This window comes from Oryctolagus cuniculus, chromosome 10 (genome assembly GCF_964237555.1).
Source record: "Oryctolagus cuniculus chromosome 10, mOryCun1.1, whole genome shotgun sequence".
Classification (NCBI taxonomy): domain Eukaryota; kingdom Metazoa; phylum Chordata; class Mammalia; order Lagomorpha; family Leporidae; genus Oryctolagus; species Oryctolagus cuniculus.
The window spans coordinates 100,627,229-100,651,445 of record NC_091441.1 but is presented as its reverse complement, the minus strand read 5'-3'; the positions used below and the strand labels follow the sequence as shown (position 1 = coordinate 100,651,445).

The following is a 24,217-nucleotide window of genomic DNA, read 5'->3' as shown; positions in this document are numbered from 1 at the left end:
GGACTCCACGCAGTGTGTTATGCTTTAATGAAGAGCTGGGTCAGTGGGGCCGCCCCCCCCCCCCAAGGCTCCCCTGCAGCAGATGCTGTGCACACTGGCTGGCCTGAGGCAGCGTGGCCCTGGGACAGCCAGCCCTGCCGAGGGTCAGTCTGCCGAGGCCTCAGACAAGCAATCATCTCTCGGACCTAGGAAGTGGCAGCAGCATCAAGGCCGGAGGCAGCGAAACTGAGGTCAAGGATGAGGGATGACGGAGGAGGACAGGAAGTGGGCAGGCCCTCGTCCATCCTCTCTGATTCCCCACGGGGCGGGGCCCAGGGCTCGGGAGCAGTACTGCCTCCCCGGGCCCGGAGGCCTTTCCACTGTCTACACGCCTCTAGTCCCAGCGCCCTGCAGGCTGGCGTCACACAGGAGGTGGCCCACAGGGCCACTCGAGGCCGGTCCAGCAGGGCCGAGACCTGGAGCCGCCTTCCGCTAACTCTGCTCGTCCGTCACTACAGGCATCTAAGAAGGGGTCTCTCTCTCCCTCGAGGTTCCAGAGTGGCCCGGGCGGGCGCAGGCAACAGCAGGCCAGGACCCCCGGGGCCTAGAGATCCGTGACCTTGTTCTCCACGGCAGCCGCGATCTGCTGGAGCCGATAGCCCAGCTGCATCTTCTGGGCCGTGCCGTCTTCCTCCAGGGCGGTGATGATCTGCAGGGCAGACACGGCACCATCAGCCAGGCGCTGGCTGCACTCGTCAGCGGGCTTGAGTCGCTGCAGCCCTGGGGGCGGGAGCCCAAGAAACCCAGGGACTTCCAGGGGGAGGGGGCCACGGCAGGCAGTAGCCATGGGGTTGATGAAGTGCTTGACTCAGCACCCCATGAGAGTAGCCTTGGTGTGGTGGTCAGCCCTGCCCACCGTGCCCAGGAGCCCCACTCAGCCCTCCCGGCTCACCCGCCAGCCAGGCCCCAGCGCTTCCTGAGCAAGGCCCTCGTGCCAGGTGCTGGGCTAGGAGCAAGAACCTGGCAACGATGCGCAGAGGTGCTGGGGAGACAGAGGGGGGCCCACCTCGACGACACGGGACCCACCATGGGGGGCACAGGCTTGCCACTCCCCTGCCTCCTCCCACCCCGCCCAGAGCAAGGCCCAGAGCCTGGACTTCACACCCAGGGAGCCACTCATCCGATGGCTGCCAGGGGCTGGGGGCCATTCTGAGTGTTTCCTCATGCCTCAACGGTGACGGCTTCATCGTGGGCGCCACCCAGACATCTGAGAGGACGGCTCCCTGGGGATGCCGGAGGCTGACTGGTGGGGGCCCAGCCAGGAGTTCCCCCAGAAAGACCCTCAAGGCCTTCGCTGCACCCTCATCCAGGCCTCCCCTGCTCCCGGCCCCACCTCCCCGGGGTCCCCTGCGCCACCAGTCTGAGACTCTGGGAGGTCCCAAGGGAGGACAAGGTCAGGGCGGAGGGGGCAGCTGTGTGTCCCTCCATGACACCCTGGACACCATCTCCAGGACCAGGGGGACTCCCTAGCCCTAACCCCTCCCCCCACCATGCCTTCGACCCCTGCTGGGGAGCTGGGAGGGGGAGGAGCATGGTAAGAGCCCAACAGGAATGGAGCCTAAAGGACATTTCCCAAACCAACAGGGCGCCAACCCTTCCCCGACTGCCTAAGGCAGCGCCAGAGACCGCCCCAACCTGAGTCACAGGGCCAGAACCCCCATCCATCCCCTCCTGCCCTCAGCCCCCCAGGAGGCCCTCAAGGCCTGCAGCCCGGGTCTAGGTCCACCCACGTCTGCCCACCTGGTCGTAGTACTTGTTGATATACTTGTAGAGTTCGTGCAGGGCCACCCGCGCCCCAAGGTCTCCGGAGTAGTTCTAGACGAGAGAGAGAGAGAGCTGAGGGCGCCGCCACCCGAGGGAGGAGGCCCACGACCCCCAGGAAGGGGGAGGGGGAGACAGGAGCCTGAGAGATGGGGGGAGGGGCCGCCATGGTCAGCAGAGGCCTGCAGGGTCGGCAGGGTCTCGGGTGCCCACTGGGGCCCTGCCTCGCTCCTGGGAAAGGCCCCAGAGCCTGTGGCACAGACGCTGCGTGCAGCCTGTTAGCCCAGTCTAATTCTGCTGTATTTCCTGAGGTCACTCCCAGGCCCCGTCCATGGGGTCAGTCTCCTCTGGACACGGCCTCCATGCCTCCTAACTCGTGGTGCACCTGAGACCCTCAAAGTCACCGCGAAGGGCCTGACGCCTAGCAACGCCTCAAAGCCGTAACGGCGGTCAGCAGCGCTGCACAAACACTGCTGAGAAATGCCTGGAGCGCGCGTCTGGGGGCTGCTGGAGGAGCAGGCAGGGGTGTGTCTACACCTCCTGGGAAGGCCGACCCAGTGGGACAGGGAGCTCAGTCCCAGCCATCAAGCCACCGTGAACCCGTCATCCACAGGCCCCAGCACGAGCTGCAGGCACCGGGCACGCCTGCCTGTTCTGTGGTGACGATGATGGCTGCCCGCGAAGGAGCAGTGTGACCAGGGCAGGACGGCTGGGACCCGCCCAAGTGGCAGAGGGGGCCTTACCCGGGACAGCTCGGCCAGGAGAGAGTTCATCTCTTGGTCACTGGCTGGGACGGCCTGTCTGATGTCTGCATAGTACCTGCCAGAGAGCACATGGCAGCAGCTCCTGGGTGAGCAGAGCCAGCGCCTGCCCCCACCCAGGGCCCACCCCCGGGCCTCACCTCACCCGTGCCCCAGGCTCCCCCCGCTGCCACCACTCGGGACCCCTCCCTGTACCTCTCCACCATCCGCTTGTAGCGGGGAATATCCCGAGCATACAGCAGCTTGTTGATGGGGGAGTCCTGGGTGCCACCAGCAGGGGGGAAGAGAGGAGTAAGCTCAGTCAGCCAAGCCCGCCCGGCACAGGAAGTCCCACCTACCTAGGCCCCTCTCACTTCCGGGATGGCTGGCCCCAGAGCCCGCTTCCCTCTGTAGGAACCCCCTCCTTCCATCACACCCAGCCTAGGCCTCAGAGGAGCCACGTCAGGCTGAGGCCACTCCCCAACCCTGCAAGCAGGGGGTGGGAGCATGGCATTCGCTCCCCAGGGAATCGTTTTAGAAGTTGGCTGGCCAGGAGCCAGGGAATGCTGGACACTGCCCAGACTACCCAGGACCTGGAGGCCTCTGGCATCAGAGCCCACAGCTAACACCGACACGGCCTCCGCCACCGGGCCAGGTTTGTGGCCCAGCGGCGGGCTCTGGGCAGCGACTGTCCTCGGGACTCTGCCTCATCCCGAGCTGCTGGGAAGGTGTGGGGGGGGGACCTAGGCCTGGTCAGTCCTAGGGGCCCGCTGTGTGCCTGGTCTGGACCGGTCCCGAGCTACCGGGAGCCACCTGCTCTCCTGCTGGGAAAGGGGGGCATGAGAAGAGCTGGTTAAGGACCCAGACACCACACGGCAGCCATGCCTGGTGGTAGCCCCAGGGGTCCCGGTGTGGCCTTGTGGTTCTCAGCTCATCACAGGCAGAAGAACCAGAACAACGACATGCAGTGACCTTTCCATTCTGTTTCTTCAGGAGGTCCAGAGGTCCATCACTCAGGAGACCCCTGGCCAACAGCTGCCCAGGGTCTATGCGAAGCTGAGCCCCCATTCCTGAACCTTCGGGTCTCCAAGGGCCTGCCCACCAGCTGCCGAGCACACACGCAGGTGCCAAACACCACGGGACCCTAGGGTCTGGCTGTACTGACAACACACTCCCCACCTGTGTGTCACATCCCTCAAGTCTGGCACTCCCGGATCCTGCCAGCGGCAGACAGGCGCCTCCACCACCCACCAGGCCTTCCGAGCCACCGTGCGATTGGCAAATCCATGTCTCCACCTGGGAGCCACCTGGTGGCCCTACCAGCACCATGTCTGAGCTCACTGCAGCCAGGGCCTGGGGATCACGTGGCCCCCTCTTTCTTTTTGACCCCTCCCACCCGGCTCTGCCTGCCCTGCACCTCTGGAGGGAATGGACATGAGCCCTGCTTGCCTGAAGGACCCACAGCTTCTTCTCAGGCCTCTTGGGCTGCAGTCCGTCCACCATACAGCAGCCAGAAGGCCTGAGCACAGCGTTCCCCAGCCCAGCCCTACTGCGCTCTGCCTCCTCCCACACCAGGCTGCACCCGCCGCCCACGTTAACCCGAGCACGGGCACACACGCCCTCACTCTCACTCCCCCCTCAGGGTGGAGGCTTTGTCACCCAGGGAGCCCCAGGGACAAAGCCTGCCTGGGCACGCCTGAGGTCAGAGGCCTCCCCAGCCCTGTCCCCTGAAGCTCGCGGCAGAGCCCGGAAGCTGTGCACGCACACCGCCGTACCCGGCCCAGCTTGTGGTCAGCCAGGGTGCAGGCGTCCATGAAGGTCTGCGCGATGACGAGCAGCACCGCGTCCATGTTGTCAGACGTCTGCACGTCGAACACAAACTGCGGGTTTTTGATGATATTGATCCAGAACCTGAGGGGCAGGCTGAAGGGGCGGAGGCGGCCGGTGAGCCCGGCGGGGCGGGCTGGGGGTGGGAGGGAGGCCCGCCCGCGCCTCGGGCCCGCCCGGCCCACCTGTTGGTCTTCCAGATGTGCACGGTGTCCTGGTCGGAGATGCCGTGCTGCTGGGCCTGCTCGTCCAGCAGGTCAAAGAAGTACTTCACGGCCAGGGGCACGGGCCGGCTGGTGCTGAGGATCACCTGGAACAGGTCGTCCACGAACTTCTGCAGGGTGCCCTGTGCGAGGATGGGAGGAGGAGGGGGTGGTCCGCAGGGGGCCTCGGCAGCAGCACAGTCACAGCCACCCCATGCCTCCCGCCTGGGCGAGCCCCGGCCACCTTCATGGACAGCAGCCGGGTCAGGTAGATCTCGGGGATGGCCTTGGCTCGTTCACGCTCCCCACCTCGCAGGCTGCCCCTCCGAGGCCTGGGCGGCTCCGGCTCCTCACTTGGCTTCACCAGGTGCCAGGGCCGGACGCCCCCCTCATCTACATCCTCCAGCATTGGGGTCCCTGTGCCAAGACCCCACAGCTCATCACCCCTCACCAAGGTGCCCAATCCCCTGGGCCCCCTGGATCCTGCCGACTCTCCCAGGGGTGAGGGCACCTGGTCGAGGGCTTCTCTAGGTAGAACAGAAACAGGCATAAGCCTGCCCTGCCCCCACCACCTGGGTGGGGCGGGGCAAGGCAAGGGCAGAGGATCACGGGGGACTGGGGTGCAGGCGGACTCACGCTCTCCCGGAACATAGTCCTGGTTTTCCCGGAGAATGTGCTTGGTCAGGCAGGGGACGAGGGCCACGGTTGCTCCATCCGGGACCTGAGGATCACAGCCAATGACGCCCTCCACCAGCCCCGCCCCCCCCCATACCCCTCTCCTCCACCGCCCACCGCTCCCACCTTGTAATGCTGCAAGGTGTTCAGACGCCTCCACAGACCCTGGGCCTCGGAAGTGACATCCTCGTCTGAAAGAATGAGGTGCCCGGCCACCCCAGACCGCCACTCTGCAAGGGTAGGGCAGGACTGAGCCCCCACCTGTGGGAGCGGCCGCTTCCCACTCCATGCGGCAGCCCCAGCCACCCTGCCCGAGACCAGGAGCAGGGCCCTCCGGCAGTGACAGGCTGGCCTCCGCCCCAACTCCCAGCATCCCCCGCCTGCCCTGGGTGCCACTGTCCCTGCAGAGCTGGTCCTGGGCCCTCCCTCTCCGTCCTCACCAACATCCAGGGTCCGAGGGTCTGGCCGCTGGGTGAGGGGCACTCCTTTGTACAGCTGGTCCAGGATCTTCTCCTTCGCCTGGGAGATGGTGTCACAGTCCAGGACCTTCACAGGCACACCCTGGGCCTCCCCAGTGCCAGGCCCCACAGCCAACAGAGCATTCAGGGTCTAGGAGGACATGTGGGAGCTCTCAGGGTTCATGCCACACCGCAGGATGACCAGGACACAAGGCCAAGGGCAGGGACAACCCAGGCGGAAGCCACTGCTCTGACCCCTCAGCACCAAGCAGACCCGGACACCTCTCTCTTCACCTGCCTGCCTCCCCCAGGGCGCAGCTTTCTCCACTCCTGACCCCAACCCACACCCTGAGCGCTGGCCAATGTCTGTGGGGTAGATGCAGATGAGTGAGTGAATGTGAGGGCTCTTTTCTGGGGCTGCACTGCTCAGGCTGATGGACCCCAGGGAAGCCCACAGAAGCAGGGATCCCCCACCTATCCCAACAGAGGAGTGGCAGTGCCCAAATAGAATTTCCTCAAAGAGCAGAGAGGAAAGCCAGCCCAGAGGTGGGTGGCAAGCAGGTTTGCTGGGGGCAGGCGACGTAAGGAGATGAGCAGCAGACACTCGGGCCCCAGCACAGCTCAGGTGCACAGTGCAGGGCAGGGCTGGCTCCTCCCAAGACCAGGCGGTGGCCACCCTGGTCCCATCTGGAGCCTGAGGAACCTCTCTGTCCCCTCAAGGCCTGTCCCCTCCGCACTGCCCTGCTAAGCTCGTCCCAAGGCCTCTTTCCAGCAGCCACCAGCAGCCAGGCTGGGCCTGCATCCAGCTGTAGTCAAGAGCCCCACATGTCCTCCCGTTGTGGGCCCCACCAGGGACCGACACTACACACACGCACACCCTGCCTCACCAGGGGCCGGTACTCCACGTCCTCTCTGAGCAGGCGGTTGTCATTCAGGGTGTACTTGGCTTTGCCCGTCACGCTGTCCACCGGTCCCTTGTCTACTTGATGCTTAATCCCCCGGAAGAGCATGTACAGGGGCTCCCCCACCGCGTCCTGCGGGAGTGCAGGCACTTAGGGGCCCCGGGCGGGCAGCAGAGGTGCAGGGGACACGAGGTGACCGAGGACACATGGCGGGGACGGGCTGCATGGGGCGGGGCCCGATCCCGCCTGCCCGGGAGCCCTGTCCGCCTCTGCCTCCCTCACCCTCACGAAGGTGTACAGACAGATGGACATCCAGTTGGTGAGCAGTTTCTCCACCACGGTCTCTGTCCTGGGGCGACAGGAAAGGGAGAGGCCAGGGTCAGCAGGGGGCTGCGGGGCTCTCTCATCTGTGAGGCCCCGCCCCAGCCGAGGCCCCGCCCAACGCCCCCCCCCCCCCCCCCGCAAGCCACGGACCTGCGCAACATCAGCTTCGGGTTCTTGGCCACATACTGGGCCACCAGGTCGCTGAGCAGGGTGCGCAGGATGTCGGTGAAGTACTCGAGCTTGCCGTGCAGCGCCACGGTGAGCAGGGAGGCCACGTAGGCGCGGTCCCGGGCCGAGAAGGTGCGCTGGCTCTCCAGCGTGTGGATGAACTGCAGCCGGAGAGAGCGCCGGCTTCAGGAACAGTGGGAAGCCAAGGCCAAGGCCAGGGCCGGGCCAGGGAGGAGGAGGAGGAGGGGGAGGCACCTTGGTGAGGAAGAGCTTGCTGTTGAGCAGGTTGGAAAGCTGCCCCAGCCCTTGCTCCACCGTGGGCCGCCTGCTCTCGGGCACGCCCAGGTCCCGGTGCAAGGGCGACTCCCGGTGGCCGGGGAAGAAGACCCTCTCGGCGTAGACCCTGTAGTCCAGGAAGGGGATGCCGCTGCCCAGGAGGTCGCTCGTGAGATCCGTCATCTCGGTCATGAGGTCTGTGGAGCAGCAGGGGCTGGGTTTGGCGCATGCGCCGGGAGCAGCTGGGGCGGGGCTGGGGTGGGGGCGAGGGGCTGCGCCCACAGCCTCACCGGTGAACTCCTTCTTGCAGCGGTCACGCACGCTGCTCTCCAGGTTCTCCAGCTGGATCTGGACTTTCTTATAGTCCCTCAGGGCCTGCTTGCTCTTCCTCCTGCTCACACCGAGGTCGGCGGGGATGGCCGGAGGGGCCTGAAGCCCTGCTGGGTCCCACTTGGCCCAGGCACACCCTGGCCTCCCCCAGGCCAGCCCAGCCCAGCTAGCCCAAAACAATTTAGCCTGTCCCATCCCCGTCAAGTCACTGCCTCCCATGCCCTGTGGGACCTGGCACAGTGGAGCCCGGTGTGATCACTATGGCACCCAGGCCCAAGCCCGCCCACAGCCTACTTCTGTAACTACAGATCGTAGCCACCCGGGTGGTTCCACCCTGTCCGTGGCCGCTCTCATGCCAGGTGGCAGATTTGAGTAGTTGCCACAGAGACCACCAGGCCCACCAAGCCAAAAAAATTAGCCCCTGGCCCACTCCCCTGGTCTGTTCTCCCTCGGCCAGACACACCTGGCCACACCCACCTGTACATAAGGACGATGATGATGACGCCCAGGGCCAGAAGTGAGGTGCCCACTCCTAAGCCCACTTGGGCTGCCACAGGGAACGCCACGGGGCTCTCGCCGTCATACTGCACGTGGCCCAAGGAGAAGCGCAGGTTCCCCATCTGCACCTGGATACGGAGGCACCGGTCAACAGGGATCCAGCACACGCCCGACGCCCAGCGCAGCCCAGCGCAGCCCAGCCCGGGACCTGCCCACTGACTGTGAACTCGGGCAACGCATCGGGCGCCTCTCGGAGGGCGAGGTGCCGTGGCAGGGGCTGCTCCACGGGGGGCTCGCAGTACAGGTGGTACCGGGTCAAGGTCTTCACCACGCAGGGGCCGTCCCCTATCATGGCCACCACCTCCTCCTTGGATATCGCAAGGTCCAGATTCTCCCCCTGGCATATAGATGGGGTCACAGATCAGTCATGCCGAACCCAGATCCCAGCCCCTGGTCCCTCAGTACCACTCTGCACGCGGAGCCAACAGCCCGAGATGCCCTCCCACGCTGCCCAGGCTCCCAACACAACCTGAGTTCCCACTGCATCTACTGGTAGAGTAACCAGCTGTGGCCTCAGTGCCCACCTACTGCCAACCTCATGTGCATAACAGGTGCCCTTGCATCTGTGTGAGCCGGGCTGCCAGAGGAGAACCAGCCCAGCCACGGCACAGCTACCACGCACACCAAGCCAGACATACTGCCACTCAGACACCTGCCGGGGTCAGGGTCAGAGCCCCGCCCGTGCCAGGCCGGGCACCTTCACACTGGCCCCTTCTGCCCCGGCCACAGCAGGGATGAGGAGCCGCGGCCGCCCCGGCCTCGAACTCCACGGTCACAGCCTCTCTGCTGCGCAGCAGAGTTGTCCAACAGCGGGGGTGGAGGTGGGGAGATCCGCAGTACCTCCACGGAGAACACACTCCCGGGCTTGTGCCGGAAGGGTGCGGTGGGATCCTCGGGGTTGAGGGGCCGCAGGGTGGGGTCGGCCTCGTAGGAGAAGGGCGAGGGGTTCAGTGTTGCAAAATCGAACACCAGGTTGTCAAGAATGAACTCCACCCGGACCCGGCGGTCCTCGGGCAGGCCCGGGAGGGCGGGTGTGCGGCACACGATGAGCTGGGAGGAGTTCACGCTGCAGGGCTCCTCGAACTGGCAGGAGGAAGACAAGGAGGTAGGTGGGGGGGTGAGGAAAGGCGGGATGCACGCCCCTCGGCTGTCCTCGGGGCGCGGAGTGGGGGCCCCAGGGCAGGCAGGGGAGGCCCGGGGCGCCGTACGCGATGACCGCCACAGGAAGCTCCAGGGGCACATGGCGTCTCGGAGACCACACGGCGCCGCCGTCCCTGCCCGGGGCTGGGCCGCAGCGCTCCGGGGGCCACTGTGACTCGGATTCTTGGCGTCTGCACCACATCCAGGTTCTGGCCACGGACCCAGATCTCACGGCCGCCACTGAAACACAGCGTGTGAGCCACTGTGGCTCCTGTGACCAAGATCCAAGCTCAGCCTAGCCCCAGCCCCATGGCACGAGCCCATCTGTGGCACAGGGTTCCCAGCTCCGTGCAGCCACACCCTTGCCCAGCACCTGAGGAAGCTCTTGGTAGGGCCAGCAGAGGTGACATTGGGATCCGACGTGTACTTGAACTGGCCTTGTTGAAGCTTCCGCTCTGTGGCCCCAAACCACACCGCCACGGAGAGAGTGGCAGGCACCGGGTGTGGGCTGGTCTCGCACTGCAGCTGCTCCGACTGCTGCTCCAGCAGCCTGCAGAGGAGAGGAGAGGGAGGCAGGCCCAGCCCCCTCAGCACTCACGGCGTTCCTCCCCACCGCACCCTGCCGGCCCTAAAGGCTGCTCTCCCACCGCACCCCTCCCTCTGCTGCCTCCCCCACTTCCTCCCACCCCATTGTCTCCCTGGGGTGCATGGACTTCCACAAGAGAAAACGGTCCTCACAGGTGACACGGCTGCTCTCCAACCACCACTTGGATGTCCTCCAGCCGCCCGGTCAGAAGGTTGGAGCCGCGCAGGGTGAGGCGGGTGCCCCCGGCTCTGGGCCCATGGGTGGGGAAGATGGAACGCACCTGCGGGTCCTAGGGGAGGGAGAATAGCAAGAGATAGCCACCATCAGGCCTGGAACAGAGGCAGGGAGCCCAAGACAGACATGGCCCTGGGCGGAGCCCCAGGAAGGGGAAAGCCGCAGGCCGAGGGCGGGGCTCAGCAGTCAGCACCTGGTAGGCAAAGGCAACGTCGGAGACACCGCGTCCTCTTCCCTGCACCTCCACTGTGGCTGGGCCGGTCACCTCCTCCCCACTGGCCCCAGTGACGCACACGAGGCTGCAGGCACAGGGCAGGCTGGGGGTGCTGGGCTGCACTGCGGGCTCCCCAGACGGACCCAGCAGCCCCTGCCCCTGCACCACGGACAGGTGGTCCCCCCTCGCCATACGCCACAGATGAGAGGGGTCCTTTCTCTCTCAGGGCACTCCTGGAGGCATTCACCTGCATCCCAGAAGTCCCCAGAAAGGAGGAACTGATTCCCAAGCTGTGGAATACATTTACAAAGCTGCCCTGGGACTGGCACTGTGGTGTAGTGGGCTAAGCCTCCACCTGCGGTGACGACATCCCATAAGCCGGTTCAAGTCCCAGCTGCTCCACTTCTGATCCAGCTCTCTGCTGGGAAAGCACTGGAAGATGGCCCAAGTGCTTTGGCCCACCTCCTGGCTCCTGGCTTCAGCAGCTCAGCTCCGGCCACTGCGGCCATCTGGGGAGTGAACCAGTGGATGGAAGACCTCTCTCTGTGTGTCTCTCCCTCACTCTGTCTGTAACCCTACCTTTCAAACAAATCTTAAAAAAAAAAAAAAAAAAAGGCAAAAAAAGCAGCCCTCTGAGGCTGCCTGTGGGGGAGCTACTGGGCTAACGAAGGGCCCAGCCAGCCATCAAGTGCACAGCCCTCACTCCCCAGGTGATGGAAACGTGAGGTCTTAACGATATCAGAGGCCCCTCAAGCCTCTGGTCACACGTGGGGACGCACGTGAAGCTCTAAGGAAACGCTGGCTCTCAGCCACCAGCCAGAAGCTGGCAGCAAAGTCATTTCCAGGACGTCAAGCCTGAAGCGGCTCGACTCCGTGACATTGCCACGGTCGCTGCAAACGCCTGGGGAGAGCAGAACAGATGTGTGACCCGCTCAGGGGACGCCCAGCCGGAACGTACTTTCACCGCTTTGGAAATCACCTTGCGAATGACTTAAGTCTCACCGTTCTGAAACCACGAGCAGACGACTAGGGACCTCGAGCTCTCGGTCACCACACGCTTGGGGGCGACCCCGTGGGCTCTAGCAAAGCGGTTCCTTGTTTGCGGTATGGGCTGTGGAGCCCCGCCAGACTCCAACCTCTGAGGGTGGAGTGAAGGACCTGCTCCGCGCGCTTTGGGGCAGCCTTTCCCGGTCACCCTGATATCCAGCCGGCTTTGGGCCTTGCCACTGTGGATACCTCCAGGCGAATGTCCACGATGTACACATTTGGGGCCCCTCAACAGCCAGCCAGATTCCCATGACCCCAGACCTTTGCAAGCTACGAGCTCTGAAAAGGCAGCTGGGGGTCCCTGGACACTGGGCAGAGGGGCCTTGGCACTAGCAAGTGTGCCGCAAGTTCACCTCCCGCAGAGCCTGGCTCGGGAAAGAAGAGTCAATGGTGACAGAGCACAGCTGTCTGAAACCATCGAGGCCCCTGCTCCCACCGTGACTGCTAGGGCCAGGTCAGAACTCCTAGGCGGAGCCAGGAAGCAGGGCCACCTTCAGCTCTGGGCAAAGAACCTGCCCCAGACAGGCCCAGGAATATCCCAGACCAGTCCAGACCAGGAGCCTACAGGCCTGGATGCCAGGGGCCACTGCAGCACAGAGTTCTTGTGACGACATGAAGGCAAGGGGAAGTTGGGAGGGAGGGAGAGGGCAAGTGGTGTGTGGGAGGCCCTGAGCAGGACAGCCAGCCCCCAAGCCCACCTACACCGCAGCCAAACGGCTCACCTGCTGGAGACCTCGTACTGCTGGGCGTCCACAGCACAGGGCACCCCGGCCACGCTGACTGTGTGCAGGACGTCCTGCACCTGCTGGCCCAGGTTGGAGCCCCTGATGGTGACCCGGGTGCCCCCGTCCACAGGCCCGGTCAGTGGCTCCACCTGTTCCGGAACGAGAACTGCTCACTGCCACCCGCCTGCTCACATGTGACAGCCTGGGGGGCAGCCCCGGCCTCCCACCTTTGGGCTCCATGCACCAGGGCACCCGCACCCTCCCTGCAAGGGCAGCGGCGAGGAAGGGCTGTGTTCCAACGCACCGAACGGATGAGAGGCGCAGGGCACTGGGTGGCCACGGCCTCAGCCTCACCGCACGCCTCCCGGGCCACGCACCGTGGGTGCTCCCCCTCACACCACACACAGCCGTACTGGGGCAGGGCGGTCTGGCAGCGGCTGCAGTCCCCACGGCCCACGGAGCAGTTGTATAGAACGACTGGGGGTGGCAGAGACGCAGGTGAGGGCAGGCGGGGAGCACGCGGCTCCCCCCGCCGGCACAGCCCGGGGGCTCACCGTGTAGCCCTTCAGCCCTGTCCACTCGCAGTCGGCCCGCCCGGCGCAGAAACAGCCCCACGTGGAGCTCCGGCAGTGCAGACTCGTAGCTGAGCTGGGGAAAGGGGAGTGGGGTCAAGCACAGGCCTAGGGCGGGGGCACTGGGAAGGGAGTCAGAGAAAGTTCCAGAATGGTGGTACTGGAGCTTAGGGACCCCTCAAGTTGCGGGCCAAAGCTGGGCTGCAGGGACCCCGTGAGGCACATGGTCAGATCTAGGCGTGAAGTCGGGGTTGCAGGGTCGGAGCCTGGGCTGGGCTCGGCATGGCACAGCCAGCTAAGGTCGTAGGCAGCCCAGGGCGGGTGCACCCTTGCCCACCCAGGCTCTCGGTCTGCACCTGGTGCTGCTGGCACGTGACGTGGCACCAGGTGTCTGGAGGAGGCTCACACTCAACCCGGGCCGCCACCACCACCTCGAAGCCCTCCAGCTCCATCACGCACTCATTGTCTCCCGGGCTGTCCTGGGGGCAAACAACACGGCTGATGGGGCAGCCTCAGGAGCCAGGCCCAGTGAGTCCGCGTGGGCTGCCTAGCACGGCCTCTGGTTTGGGGCTGAGACCTGGCGCCGTGCTCCCTTCCTGCTCCCCAGGGCTCGTGCAGGGGGCCGCGAGCAGGACACTCTCACCTGGAAGAGGCGCAGGTTTCTGCCCAGCAGGCGGACTTCCCGCGCCACGTGCACCGGCATCAAGGTGGAGCCCTGGACGCTCTCCACGCACGGGCAGGAGCCTGCCCCCCAGCTCCCCTCTTCCTGCAGGCACCAAGAGCGTGGCAGTCCATGGAGCCCATGCTGCCCACCCCCCCGCCCCCGCCGGGTTCCACGTCAGGCCGGTGTGGGGCTGCAGACCGCCCGCACCCTGCCCTGGATCCTCCCAGGACAGAACCGCAAGGCAAGCAAGGGGCTGCGACCTCCCCACGAGCCTTCCCGAGGCCTCCTTCCTGGGCTGGGCCTCACCAGCTCCCAGAGCCCGGGGGTGTCGTACTGGTAGTCGAGGCTGGACAGGAGGATGAGGGGGGCGGGAGGGCCCTCGTGCTCTGCTGAGTCTCCATCACCTGAGAGGAGGGTGGAAGTGGAGAAGGCGGGCGCGTCACCCCCCGTCCACTCGTCCGCCTCGGGCAGCTCGCCGCCTTCTCTCATGAGCCAGTCCGGGGTGGGCTTCGGGGAGCCAGCGGCCCCTGGGAAAGTGGTGGCAGGAGCAGTGCCAGGGGGCTGGTCCAGGGGCACCGCAGAGGGAGGGGCCTCAGGGCTGGGGTCGGCAGGGGGCACCTCTGAGGGTGACGGGACGGAGGCCGAGGGGTCCTCAGGTGTGGCCTTAGGTCCCAAGTCAGCGGGGGCAGGGGCAGTGGATGCAGGTCTGGGGGGGGATGTGGGAGAGGGGGGCTGCTCGTGGAGAGGTGGCTCTGTGAAGGCCGGGGAGGGCACGGGGCTGGGGCCTGGCCAGGGGCTGAGCAGGGGAGGCCCGGCCTCAGAGGGGGCATCCCAGGCTGCGGCTGTGGAGGAAGCCCCCGGCTCCACCGGAAGGGGCTCGGGAGCAGGGCTGACCGAGGCTCTGGGGGCTGTGGGTGGGAAGGGGCCGGGCACATCTCTTGCAGGAGGGGCTAGGGAGAGAAGCGGGCTCTGAAGGGAGGCAGAGGAAGCCAGGAAGGGCCACTCAGCAGGCAGGCGCGGGAGCAGGAGGCAGGCAAAGGGGACGTTAAGAGGAGAGGAGACCAAGGAAAGAGAAACAGAAACAGCCCATTAATCCTCCGCAGGAGAAGCGGGAGGGAGGCTCCAGGGGCGTCTGGACCGAGGTGGGGCCAAAGGCCAGGCCTGCCGGCCTCTGCCCCCGACCCGGTGGGCGTGCAGCAGCCGCTGTCCAGTGGGTCAGTCACACACAGGCACAGGGGCTCGGGACGGGACCTCACGCATGCAGGCAGGCAGGCAGGCACACAGACACTGGCCCCCCAACACCCTCTCTGGAGCCCCCAAACCCTGTGCGGCTCACCTGCTGGCTCACCACCATCGGCCCGGCATCACAGGAGGCCTTGTGTGTGCACAGGTGCTGCCACACGCACCAGTTGCACCCCCAGCGGCTGCTCACGCAGGCCTGGCACCTGCACGGAGCACAGCCATGGAGCAGGGGTTGCCGGGGGCAGTCGGGGGCTGGGAGGGGGCACGGGGAGGAACTCACTGTGCGGAGGGGCGGAGCTCCGTGACTGCCACACAGTCATAGAAGGAGAGGGACGCTCTGACGATGACGACAGCGCCAAACCTGAGCTCCACGCTCACCGAGACGTGGTCTGTGGGGGGAGGGGGGAGGTGCCGGGGCTGAGGGCGGGGCAGGGTGCTCAGACCCTGAGAGGGGGGTGAGCCTCCCGAAAAGGGAAAAGATGCATACAGTGGGTTGGGGGGTACAGTCCACGGAGCACAGGAGCACAGTCCACAGAACACAGACTTCAGGGGGCGGGGTGCCAGTGAGGGAACTCAGCGAAAGGCATCGACACAGGGCTCGCTGCCCGGCTCCACACCTCGCCCCAAACTCCCCCAGCCCCAGCCAGGAGCAGGCAGGGGCTCCCGGGCCCCGGGGCTGGCCCCGGCCCTTTCTCTCACCCACCAGCTCCACGCTGCAGCACCGGGGCCTCACTAGGGTCCGGGGAGGGGCACATCACACCAGAGCCAGTCAGCAGGGCGGGACTCTGATGTTCCCCAAAGTGGCAGGAATACGACTCCCCAGGCCACAGGGGTGGCAGGTCTGGCACCGTCAGGAAAATCTGCCAAGAGAGCACAGGACACACTGTTGGGGCCCCTGGGCAGCAATTATATGGGCAGGCACCACCAGCCCCTCACCCCCAAGCCTTCACCAACACCCGCAGGCCTGGGTCATAATAAAAATCAAGAAATCAAGGCTCCAAGAGAAGGGACTCTGCAAGGCTACGTGCTATTGGGTGCGTCTGACACCAACTCCCAGGGTCCCTCACCTCCCTCTTCTCGTCTCGGCTGATGTTGGCAGGACTCATGGCTGTCACTCGCAGACAGCCTGGTTCAGGCTGGAAGCTCCAGAGCCACTGCTCTGGGCCTTGGCCCCTGGAGCACTCAGAACGGCGACTGCACCTGAGCGAGAATGAGCAGCACCCGTCCGTGACCTGTGGGGGGCCCTGTGTATGCCCAGCATGGAAGGTGGGGAGCAGGGGTTCAGGGTGCAGGGCCAGGAGGGTCGGGGTCGGTGGGGCACTAACCTGCCAAGGAGCACACACCACCCACAGTATGGGTCCCTCTGCGCCAGGCAAGACGCACAGTCCAGGTGCTGAGCGCAAGACGCCACAGGAACCTTCAGAAGCTGTGAGAGCAGAGAGCACCTGAGGCCAGCAACCCCGACACCAGCGGCTCATTCACCCACCGGTCCCTGGCCCCGCCCCAGGCTCCTTCCAGCAGCCACGCCCTGGCTCGTGCCTGCCACTCACTGTGCTCTGGGTCATGACATACAGGTGCTCAAAAGTCCCATCAAAGATGAGGTCTCTGCTCACTGCAGACCCCTGCTGGACGCTCTGTGTCAAGTATGGCTGCCCATCGCTCCCGGGGCCCAAGTAGACCTGAGATCAGAGAGACCACAGGTCTGGGAACCAAGTCCATGGCCACAGGCCCAAGGCCCTCCCTCACCCACAGTGGACCCCTAGGCTGTGACAGGTGCAACCAGCCCAGAGAGGGCAGGGAGCCACAAGGCTGGAGGCCATGTCCTAGGGGACACAGAGGTGACTCCAACCAGGCAGGGTCCCCAGCACCTGTACCCTTTAGATCCTGGGTAAGACCTAGGACTTCCTGTGGACACACCCTATGCAGTTGCCCTTGACTGTCACCCAGGAAAGCGATGGTGTGTCCATCCTCCATGGTGACTGCCACAGCTGTGAGCTGAACTCCCGGCAACTCCAGAACTGGTGTGGCTTCCAGCGGGACACGGCTGGCCATGGGGCTAGGTGTGTGGTCTGAGCCACAAGGATAAGCATCCAGTGTGTCCTACAGAGAGCAAGGTGTGTTGATAAGACCCTCCCTGGGCACCCACACCCCTCCCGGCTAGCCCAGAACAAGCCTGTCTTCCCTGTAGTCCTCCTGGGACAACCTCAGCCTCGCCCCAGGCTCGACTGTCCTCCCTAAAAAACTCTTCCTGGGACAACGTCTCCCACATTCTCGGTCCTGAGTCCTCACCTCTACTGGTGCCCCCCCCCCCATCCTTGGCCCAGGAGCCGCTTCCTTCAGTTCTTGTGCTCAGCCTCCTCCTGGGCCACTTTCCCAGCTGCCTCCTCACTGCCCAGTGCACTCCCCTGCACTGTCCCCACCTCCCCACGACTCAGTACCCCTGCGCACACCCTCTCCCTGCTCTCCAACCTGAGCTTGTGGCCACGCAGGTCCTACTCTCACCTCCCTCCCCTGCTCAGAACCTAAAACAATGGGACACCATCCAACTTTCTGCCCCTACCCTAAAGCCCTCAAACACCCCATCGTCACCCTGAATGTGACGCGTGCTGAGTCGCCCTCTCCCTCCCAGGCACACAGAGGAAGCACCCAGCATCTGGACTGGCCCTTCTTCTCTCCAGTTGCCCTGGCCAGCGGCCTCAGGGAAGGGGAAAGGCCGGCAGCCAGAGAACTCACCACGGGCAGCTGCGCGCAGTCGGAGTTGACGTCGTATTCGATGTAGGCCACCTGGCTCCCGTCCTCAGCACGGCCCTCCCGGGTGTAGCAGGCGTCACGCGTGTGGTTGGCAAGCCGGTCCACCTCGTCCAGGGGGAAGGCACACAGGGCAGAGGCTCCCGCAGCCCCGGCAGCTGCTGATGGGGGCCGGCCCACAGCCGGGGGAGCAGCCGAGGAGAAGGCGGCAAAGAGCACCTCCCCACCGGACTCGGCGCCAGACGCAGCCACGGCTGCAGCCTGGATCAGCCCGTAGCGGCCGCCCTGGCAGGCCAGAGGCAGCTCCACATAGGAGTAGTAGTGCTGGTCCCGGAGGCACACGCGAGACACATAGGCACGGAAGGCTCTAGACTGAGCCTGCAGGTCCCGCCGCAAAAACAGGAAGTAGGCGCTGTCCCCACGCGCGAAGGCACTCACAAAGTGGTGGCTGTACTCGGAGAGGCGGCCCACTGCCAGCTTGGCCGTCTCCTCGTAGGAGAAGGCGACTTGGGGGTCTGGGGGCTGCAGAGCCCGGGTTGTGATGGGGGGGATGCCGCCCCCCACACCCTTGCTGGTATATCCTCGCCCCACAAACAGGAGGGGCTCCCCGGCCAAGCCCTGGGCCACCAGCCCCACAGTGCTGACGGCGGGGTCATTGGCAGCCACATACTGGGTGTCCCCAGGCCGCTCCGGCCTCAGCAGCAACTGCTGGAGCTGCCCCAGGCGCCGCTGCTCGCAGACCCCCTGGTGCACGCTCCCGCACGCCACCAGGGCCCCAGGGCTCACCAGGAGCAGCTGGTTTGGGTTGTTCGTAGACTGGGCCTGGGGACACTCATCGGGCATCACGGGAGGCAGGCAGTCCCTGCTGTCTAGCACGGGCCCAGTGGACACCTCGGCCTCCAGCTGCAGCCCAGGGCTCAGTTGGAACAGGAAGTTGGTGGCGCCTAGGTAGAGGGTGCCGGAGGTGGGGTCCCTTGCCAGATGCTGTAGATTTGTGCCGTTGGGAGTGAAAGCAGCTGGTGGAGGCGGCTGGAGGGCGAGCACCCACCCGGCCCAGAGTGCCTGGAGAAGAGCCAGGCCGAGGGCAGGCATGGTCACCTGGCAGGGAGAGAGGTAGAGCAGAGCTCATGTGGCCACCCGAGCACCGGGGATCACTGGTGAGGGACGAGGCTGGGGCATTGCCAAGATGCCCCTCCTAGCCCAAGGGCTGAGCCGAGGAGGATCAGGCTTAACGGACACCACGGTCCAAGCCGACCCCGAGGCCACCACACTGTCAAGGGGCAAGCATAGCAGATTCTTTCCCCGGAAACATCAACCCCACCCATCTCTGTAAGCACTGCTCCTGGGAGACCTGCACCCAGTCCATGCCACCTTCACCCATACTGCCCTGGGCCACACGAGGATCAGACAGGGAGCAGGGCCTGGAAGGGACTGGAGAGCAGGCGAGGGGAGGCGGCAGTGCCCTCTACGGATGTGGGTTTCCAGAGCATAAAGAGGGAAGGTGAGGGCCCCTGGGCCACCAGCAAGTCAGAGCTGGACAAGGATTGGGGATTTTCAGGCCCAGAACTCAGGACAATAATCACAGAACCAACAGGTGGACGCAAAAAGGGAGGCTCGGCTGAGAGTGTGGGGTCCCGAAGCCTGGGCCCCTCCTCGGAAGCCCTCAGCACAGTGGGGTCACTCTGCTGCCACAGGCCTAGGTGTGCGGCCAGGCTCACCTGGCAGGGCCGGCTGGATCAGGAGACAACAGCATGACCTGAGCAGGAGTCACCTAGCCAGGGGGAAAGCAGAGCATGAGGCTGGGGACGGGGCCGCGGGCACGAGGGCGCCCTGGGCTCCCCACCGTGAAGGCAGCACCGAAGTACCCCTCCCCACTGCCCAGCCGCCGGTGGAGCAAGGCCCAGCCTGGCCCTCGGCCACCAAACACATTCCACAGAGGACGCCTCCTCAGAGCCCACAGGGGAGGGGAGGGCAGCAGAGGCAGGCACTTGAGGGGCCTGGGAAAGGTCAGCTAGGAAGGAGACCCACGGCCAGCAGGGCCCAGCCAGGCCCCCAGCACAGCCCTCTCCCACTCTGGGTCCTTTCCTCTCCACCATGCCCTGTGAAGGGACCAGATACACAGCCTCCACACAGGCCAGGAGCCACCAGCACACTGGCAGACATGCACCAAAATGGAGGCACACCAACCCACCCCACCCCCAGGCACTTGCACACACGCTGACACAGACAGGACCTACACACACAGCAGAGACACACACACAGCAGAGACACACACACACAGCCAGAATGGCGACACAGCACAGAAGCTCCCACGTTCAGAGTCCACACAAGACACACCCGTGTAGACAGCTGGCAGTGCACACACACACAGGCACACACTTCTGCACGGGCACACATGGACACACCCTCACACAGGTGCGCACATCTGCACATTCAGACATCCTCAAACGTACACTCCTGCACCCTTCCCTGGTCAAGCCCAACGTCCTAGAGAGCCGTGGAAGCTGGGCTGTCTCTCACTATTTCCTCTCCTGCAGGTGAGAGCAGTGCCGGGGCCCAGAGTGACGGCCAAGACGCAGGTGTTCCGGAGGAAGTCACCATGCCCGGCTGCATCCCTGGTCCCCAGGGCCTCCCCAGATTCAAAGGCCTGCTTTCCTCTTGGGACCCTCCTTGCAGGCCGGAACCGAAGCCCCCGAGTCCCAGAATCAGGAAATCATGGCAATACCACCTTCCCCAGACCCAAGTGTCCTCAGCCAGCAGCATCAAGGTCGGCAAAGTGATGGGAAAAACCCTGCATCCCAGGCTGGGTGACACTTCCCCCACTTGCCCGGCCCAGGCCACGTTGCCCGCCCCGCCCACCACCCAGCTGCCAGGCTGTCAGTGCAGTGTCCTAAGCCTTTGCTCCTCTTCACCCCTGCAGAGGTCTCAGCAGGGTGCCTCTGAGGCTGTCCAAAAAGTGAACAGCCCCCCCCCCCCCAGGGCTCAGAGGAGGGTCTACAGGCCTGGTGGCGGGAGCTGGGACGCTGTGGCCACAGCCTGGTGGGAGCAGGGGGGCCACGGCCACAGCCTGGCTGGGCACTGCTCCCAAAATAGCTTGGGGGTTTCCATTTTTAGTGTGCAGAGAACAGGGCAGCTCTTTGGGAGCGGGAACAAGGCCGCCTCTGTTTGCCACCCAAGGGGGTGGGGGGGGAGGCGGCAGGGAAAGTCTCGAACCCGGCCAGAATCCCAGGACTGTGGCAAGGCCAGGCTGCCCAGGAGCCCCCCACCTTGTCTCCAAGGGATGGAGAGAGCAAGTTTCCTCCTCTGGGAGGACTGGGCCTCCCTGGGGATGGCCAGAGGCCACGGCCCACACTCAGCTGCCTTTCACCCCTCCTGCCACTCATGCCAGGGATGTGCCCTGGGCATTGGGTCCTGCAGATCAACATTCGCTCCTTCATTTGCTTACAAATATTTGCTCAGAGCCTACTGGTGCCAAGCTTCTCCATCCCTCAAGAGGCAACCACAAGTCACTCCCCAAATGGGAAATCACAGCCCGGCAGAGGGGCCCACAGGAAGAACGGGCGGGGTTGGAGGCCTGGGGCTGGGCCACTCCAGGGAAAGCTGTCAGGGTTCTTCCCCTGCCCCACACGGGAGGAGCAAAGAAGGGCAGTGACATTTCCGCCTGCGTGTGGACACACATGTTGCGGTCCTTGGAGCAGCCCCCAGCCCCTCTGCCAGGATCTTCCTCTAGCAGAACTGGAGGGCATCTCTGCCCCCAGGGCCTCTGGTGCCCCCCCCGGGGGAGGTGGGTCAGAGGACAAAGGCCAAGGCCCTCTAGCCCCCCGCCCCCCACATGCTCTTCGTTCCTGATGCCTGAACGACAGACAGCGGTTCGCTCCTCTGCTGTCAAGTCACGCGGCTGTCCTGCTGCCTGGAATGCCCACTCCCTCTCTAGCCCATTAACTCCCACACCCAGCCATCCTGCCAGGGTGCTGAGGAGGTCACTCCGGGCAGCAGGGGATGGAAGAGCTGAGGCTGATGTGCCCCCCTCCCCCAGCTCTGGACTTGAAGCTCCTCAAAGGCAGGGAGTGTGGCTCCAGCTCACAGACGGCAAAAGAGCAGGTGCTCTCTGTGTGGTGGTAAAGGGAACCCCGCTGCTAGGGGAGACCATGCCCCCTGCCCACTCTCCAAGCCACTTGGTATCTCCTCGGGCAAGGCAGCAGGCCCCCCTCTTATTAATGGCTGACCCCAGCAGACTGGAAAGGCCGATATGCTGATTTGGAGCCAGCCTCCTGTCCCCGACTTGCACCGTCAGATCTCCTCCCACTCCCCACCTCTGGGGCTCTGTCCAGGCTCACCGCCAAGGCCTCACTGCCCATGCCCAAGCGTGCCTGGTGGGCCTCTTCTGGGCCCACCTCTCTCTGCACCTCCTCAGCAGGGCCCATGGCCGCCTGTAGAAAGCAAGCACTTCCTGAAACCTCGTGGAGCTGTCCTCACCTACCAACGAGGCTCACGGCCCAGCCGTTCCACACTCCACACCTGCACATTTACCTGGGGGTCCGTGGGAACAGGACTCCCTCTCCGCCCCCTGCTCCATTCATTGACGGTGCGGCCGTGCGCACTGCCCACCCTGTCCGCCGTGTGTTGCCGCGGGTGGGAGAGCCACCGCCGGCGGGATTCCAAGATGCCCCGCGGTGCTCACCATCACGCACCCGAAGTGTGGAGCGGGACGCGCCCTCAAGCCTGGAGGCTCGGGGTCCGCCTTTGTCAGTCCCGCGAGCGCACCTGCAAAGGCTGTTACTCTCAAGGGGGCGCCGCGGCCCTCCCCCCTCCCCGACCAGGTCGCGGGGCGAGGACCCCACCCGTGGCCCCGGGAGGGCGGGGAAGGGGCCGGTCGGTCCCCGGCGCGGCGGCGGCGACGAGGAGGGGGCGCGGAGGAGCAGCTCCACCTCCTCTGTCTCCCAATCGCGTTACAGGCGGCGCCGCCAGAGTTTCCCTCCGCGCGGAGAAGCGTGGTCCCAACTCTCGGCGCCGAAGCCGCCCACCACTCCCCAGGCCGCCCCTGCCCGGCCGGATCCCGGCCCCAGACCGCTCCGCCTCGGGGCGCGCGGCCTCGCCGGGGCCCCGCCGCCCCGGCCCCGCGCCCGGCACTCACCGCCCGGCCGGCCGCGCGGGATGTGCGCGCCGAGGGGGCGCCGGCCGCTCGGGACGCGGCTGTGTGCGCGGCGGCCTGCCCCGGAGGTGGGTCTGGCGGAGCCGCAGCTGTTACCCGGAGACCGAGGGGCGGAAAACTGCGCCCGCTGCCCGCCCCTCCCGCCGCAGCGCTGCCACCGCTGGGAACAAAGGAGACAAAGCCGCGTCGGCCGGGCCCGGCTCCGCTCCTTCCCCCCCCACCCCCACCCGCCGGGCCGCCCTCCCCCCGCCCGCCGCCGGGGCCAGGCCGGAAGCAGCCGGGAGAGCGGGGCGCACGGCCCCGGACTGCCCGGGACCCCGCATTCCGGCCGCGCGGCCTCCGCGCCCGCCAAGTGCGGGGGTGCACAGCCCCTCCCGCATAGGGAGGGGGCTCAGGGGCTGCCCGGCGGCGGTAGCCATGGCAACACTGCTCCGCCCCGCCCCCGCGGGGCCTCACCTGCGCGCTGCTTTGGAACTGGAACTGGGAGCCCTCCCGGGAGGGGAGCGGCCGGGCCTCTCTCGCCTCGCCGGAGTCGGGTCCCGCGCCTCACCTGGCCCGTCTGTTCGTTGGCCGCCTCCGCCACCATCCCGCCCGCTCTCCCTTCCAGGACGGGCTCCTGTGGACGTTCTCCCTCAACTTCCCTTACCTGAACTAAGGCGCCTCGTTTCTCCCCTGCGCACCTGGTCCTGCCCACCGCTCCTTCTCCCGGGACTCCCCACCAGCCAGCCCCTCCCTCCGCCCCCACCTTGCGCTGTTTGAGAGCAGAGCTCGGGCTTTGGACCTGGGTTTGCGCCATCGCTAAGCCCTGTAACCTGACACCCGCCCCCCCTCAACCTATTTGCTCACCAGCAAGTGGGGGTGAACCCCCCTCGCCCGGCCGCTGAAGCTGGCACACCGGGCCGAGGTGCACCAGCATGGGCGCCCCGCCCTCCTCTCCGTCCCAGGCCCCTACCTGGAACCACCCCAAGCTGAGAAGCCTTGGGCAAGTCTAGACTGCCTCACTGGCGGACTCCTGGGCCTTCGCAGGAGGAAACGCTGGGCAGGAGGGTTCTCTCCTGAGGCCTGTTTGTCCCTTCCCATCCACAGCAACGGGAGCCAGGACCTAGCCCATCCTGTTAGAACTTCTGGAGAGTTCTGGCTCGAGGCCATTGGCACAGCCTCCTGGGAAACAAAACTGTCTCTCACACACACGCACAGGCACACACATCACTTGGAAGCTTCAACCTGGAGGTGCAGGTCGTCCACCCCAGCTACTGCCCTGACAGCCAGGGTCACAGACACCCTCCTCCCACCCCCCACCTCCTCGAGGGCTTCCCCGCAGTCCCTCTCATCTACCAGGCTCTGTGCCTTCCGAATTCTCCCTCCCCAACTCTTCAGGTGAACCCTCTTCCTCCACTTGGATTCCAGCGCTTGAGTTCCAGACACGGAGCACTTGGTCTACAGCGGCGGCTTGGCACAGGTCTTTCACCTTGCTCTCTGACGGTGTGCTCCACAAGCCCCACCCCATCCGGAGCACCGCCTGTCAGGAGAATCCCTCCCTCAGCTGCCTACCTTGGCTTTCCTGCTTCTGCAGCTTGCGCTAGCCCCTTCCACGTGTCCAGGGGCCTTTCCTCCCCAAAGCTACTCACTCAA

General features: G+C 65.5%; 1 protein-coding gene across 13 annotated transcripts; it reads right to left on the bottom strand.

Annotated features, from left to right (window-relative positions):
- Window positions 1-10: 10 nt before the first annotated feature.
- PLXNB1 (plexin B1) lies at window positions 11-24,071 on the bottom strand. Of its 13 annotated transcripts, none has more exons than XM_051851650.2 (39): window positions 23,921-24,061; window positions 23,538-23,746; window positions 19,152-19,204; window positions 17,419-18,531; window positions 16,603-16,785; window positions 16,236-16,364; window positions 16,011-16,111; window positions 15,753-15,885; window positions 15,389-15,545; window positions 14,966-15,074; window positions 14,780-14,888; window positions 13,750-14,412; window positions 13,423-13,545; window positions 13,136-13,258; window positions 12,762-12,855; window positions 12,512-12,684; window positions 12,205-12,356; window positions 10,415-10,520; window positions 10,140-10,276; window positions 9,775-9,951; window positions 9,470-9,641; window positions 9,102-9,344; window positions 8,422-8,598; window positions 8,181-8,329; window positions 7,664-7,764; window positions 7,353-7,570; window positions 7,080-7,258; window positions 6,888-6,954; window positions 6,591-6,737; window positions 5,686-5,854; window positions 5,372-5,475; window positions 5,207-5,291; window positions 4,815-4,987; window positions 4,553-4,713; window positions 4,316-4,463; window positions 2,757-2,821; window positions 2,544-2,619; window positions 1,780-1,854; window positions 11-688 (listed from the first exon to the last, which is right to left on the bottom strand). In XM_051851650.2, the coding sequence occupies exons 4-39, from the start codon at window positions 18,523-18,525 to the stop codon at window positions 584-586; spliced, it is 6,390 nt and encodes a 2,129-aa protein (XP_051707610.1). In that variant the 5' UTR covers window positions 18,526-18,531; window positions 19,152-19,204; window positions 23,538-23,746; window positions 23,921-24,061; the 3' UTR covers window positions 11-583. The 13 variants fall into 13 exon arrangements, with proteins under 13 accessions (XP_051707610.1, XP_069906941.1, XP_051707605.1 ...); XM_070050840.1 differs by having other exon boundaries at window positions 17,419-18,377; window positions 23,921-24,060; XM_051851645.2 differs by lacking the exons at window positions 23,538-23,746; window positions 23,921-24,061 and adding exons at window positions 22,568-22,745; window positions 23,042-23,179.
- Window positions 24,072-24,217: the final 146 nt, after the last annotated feature.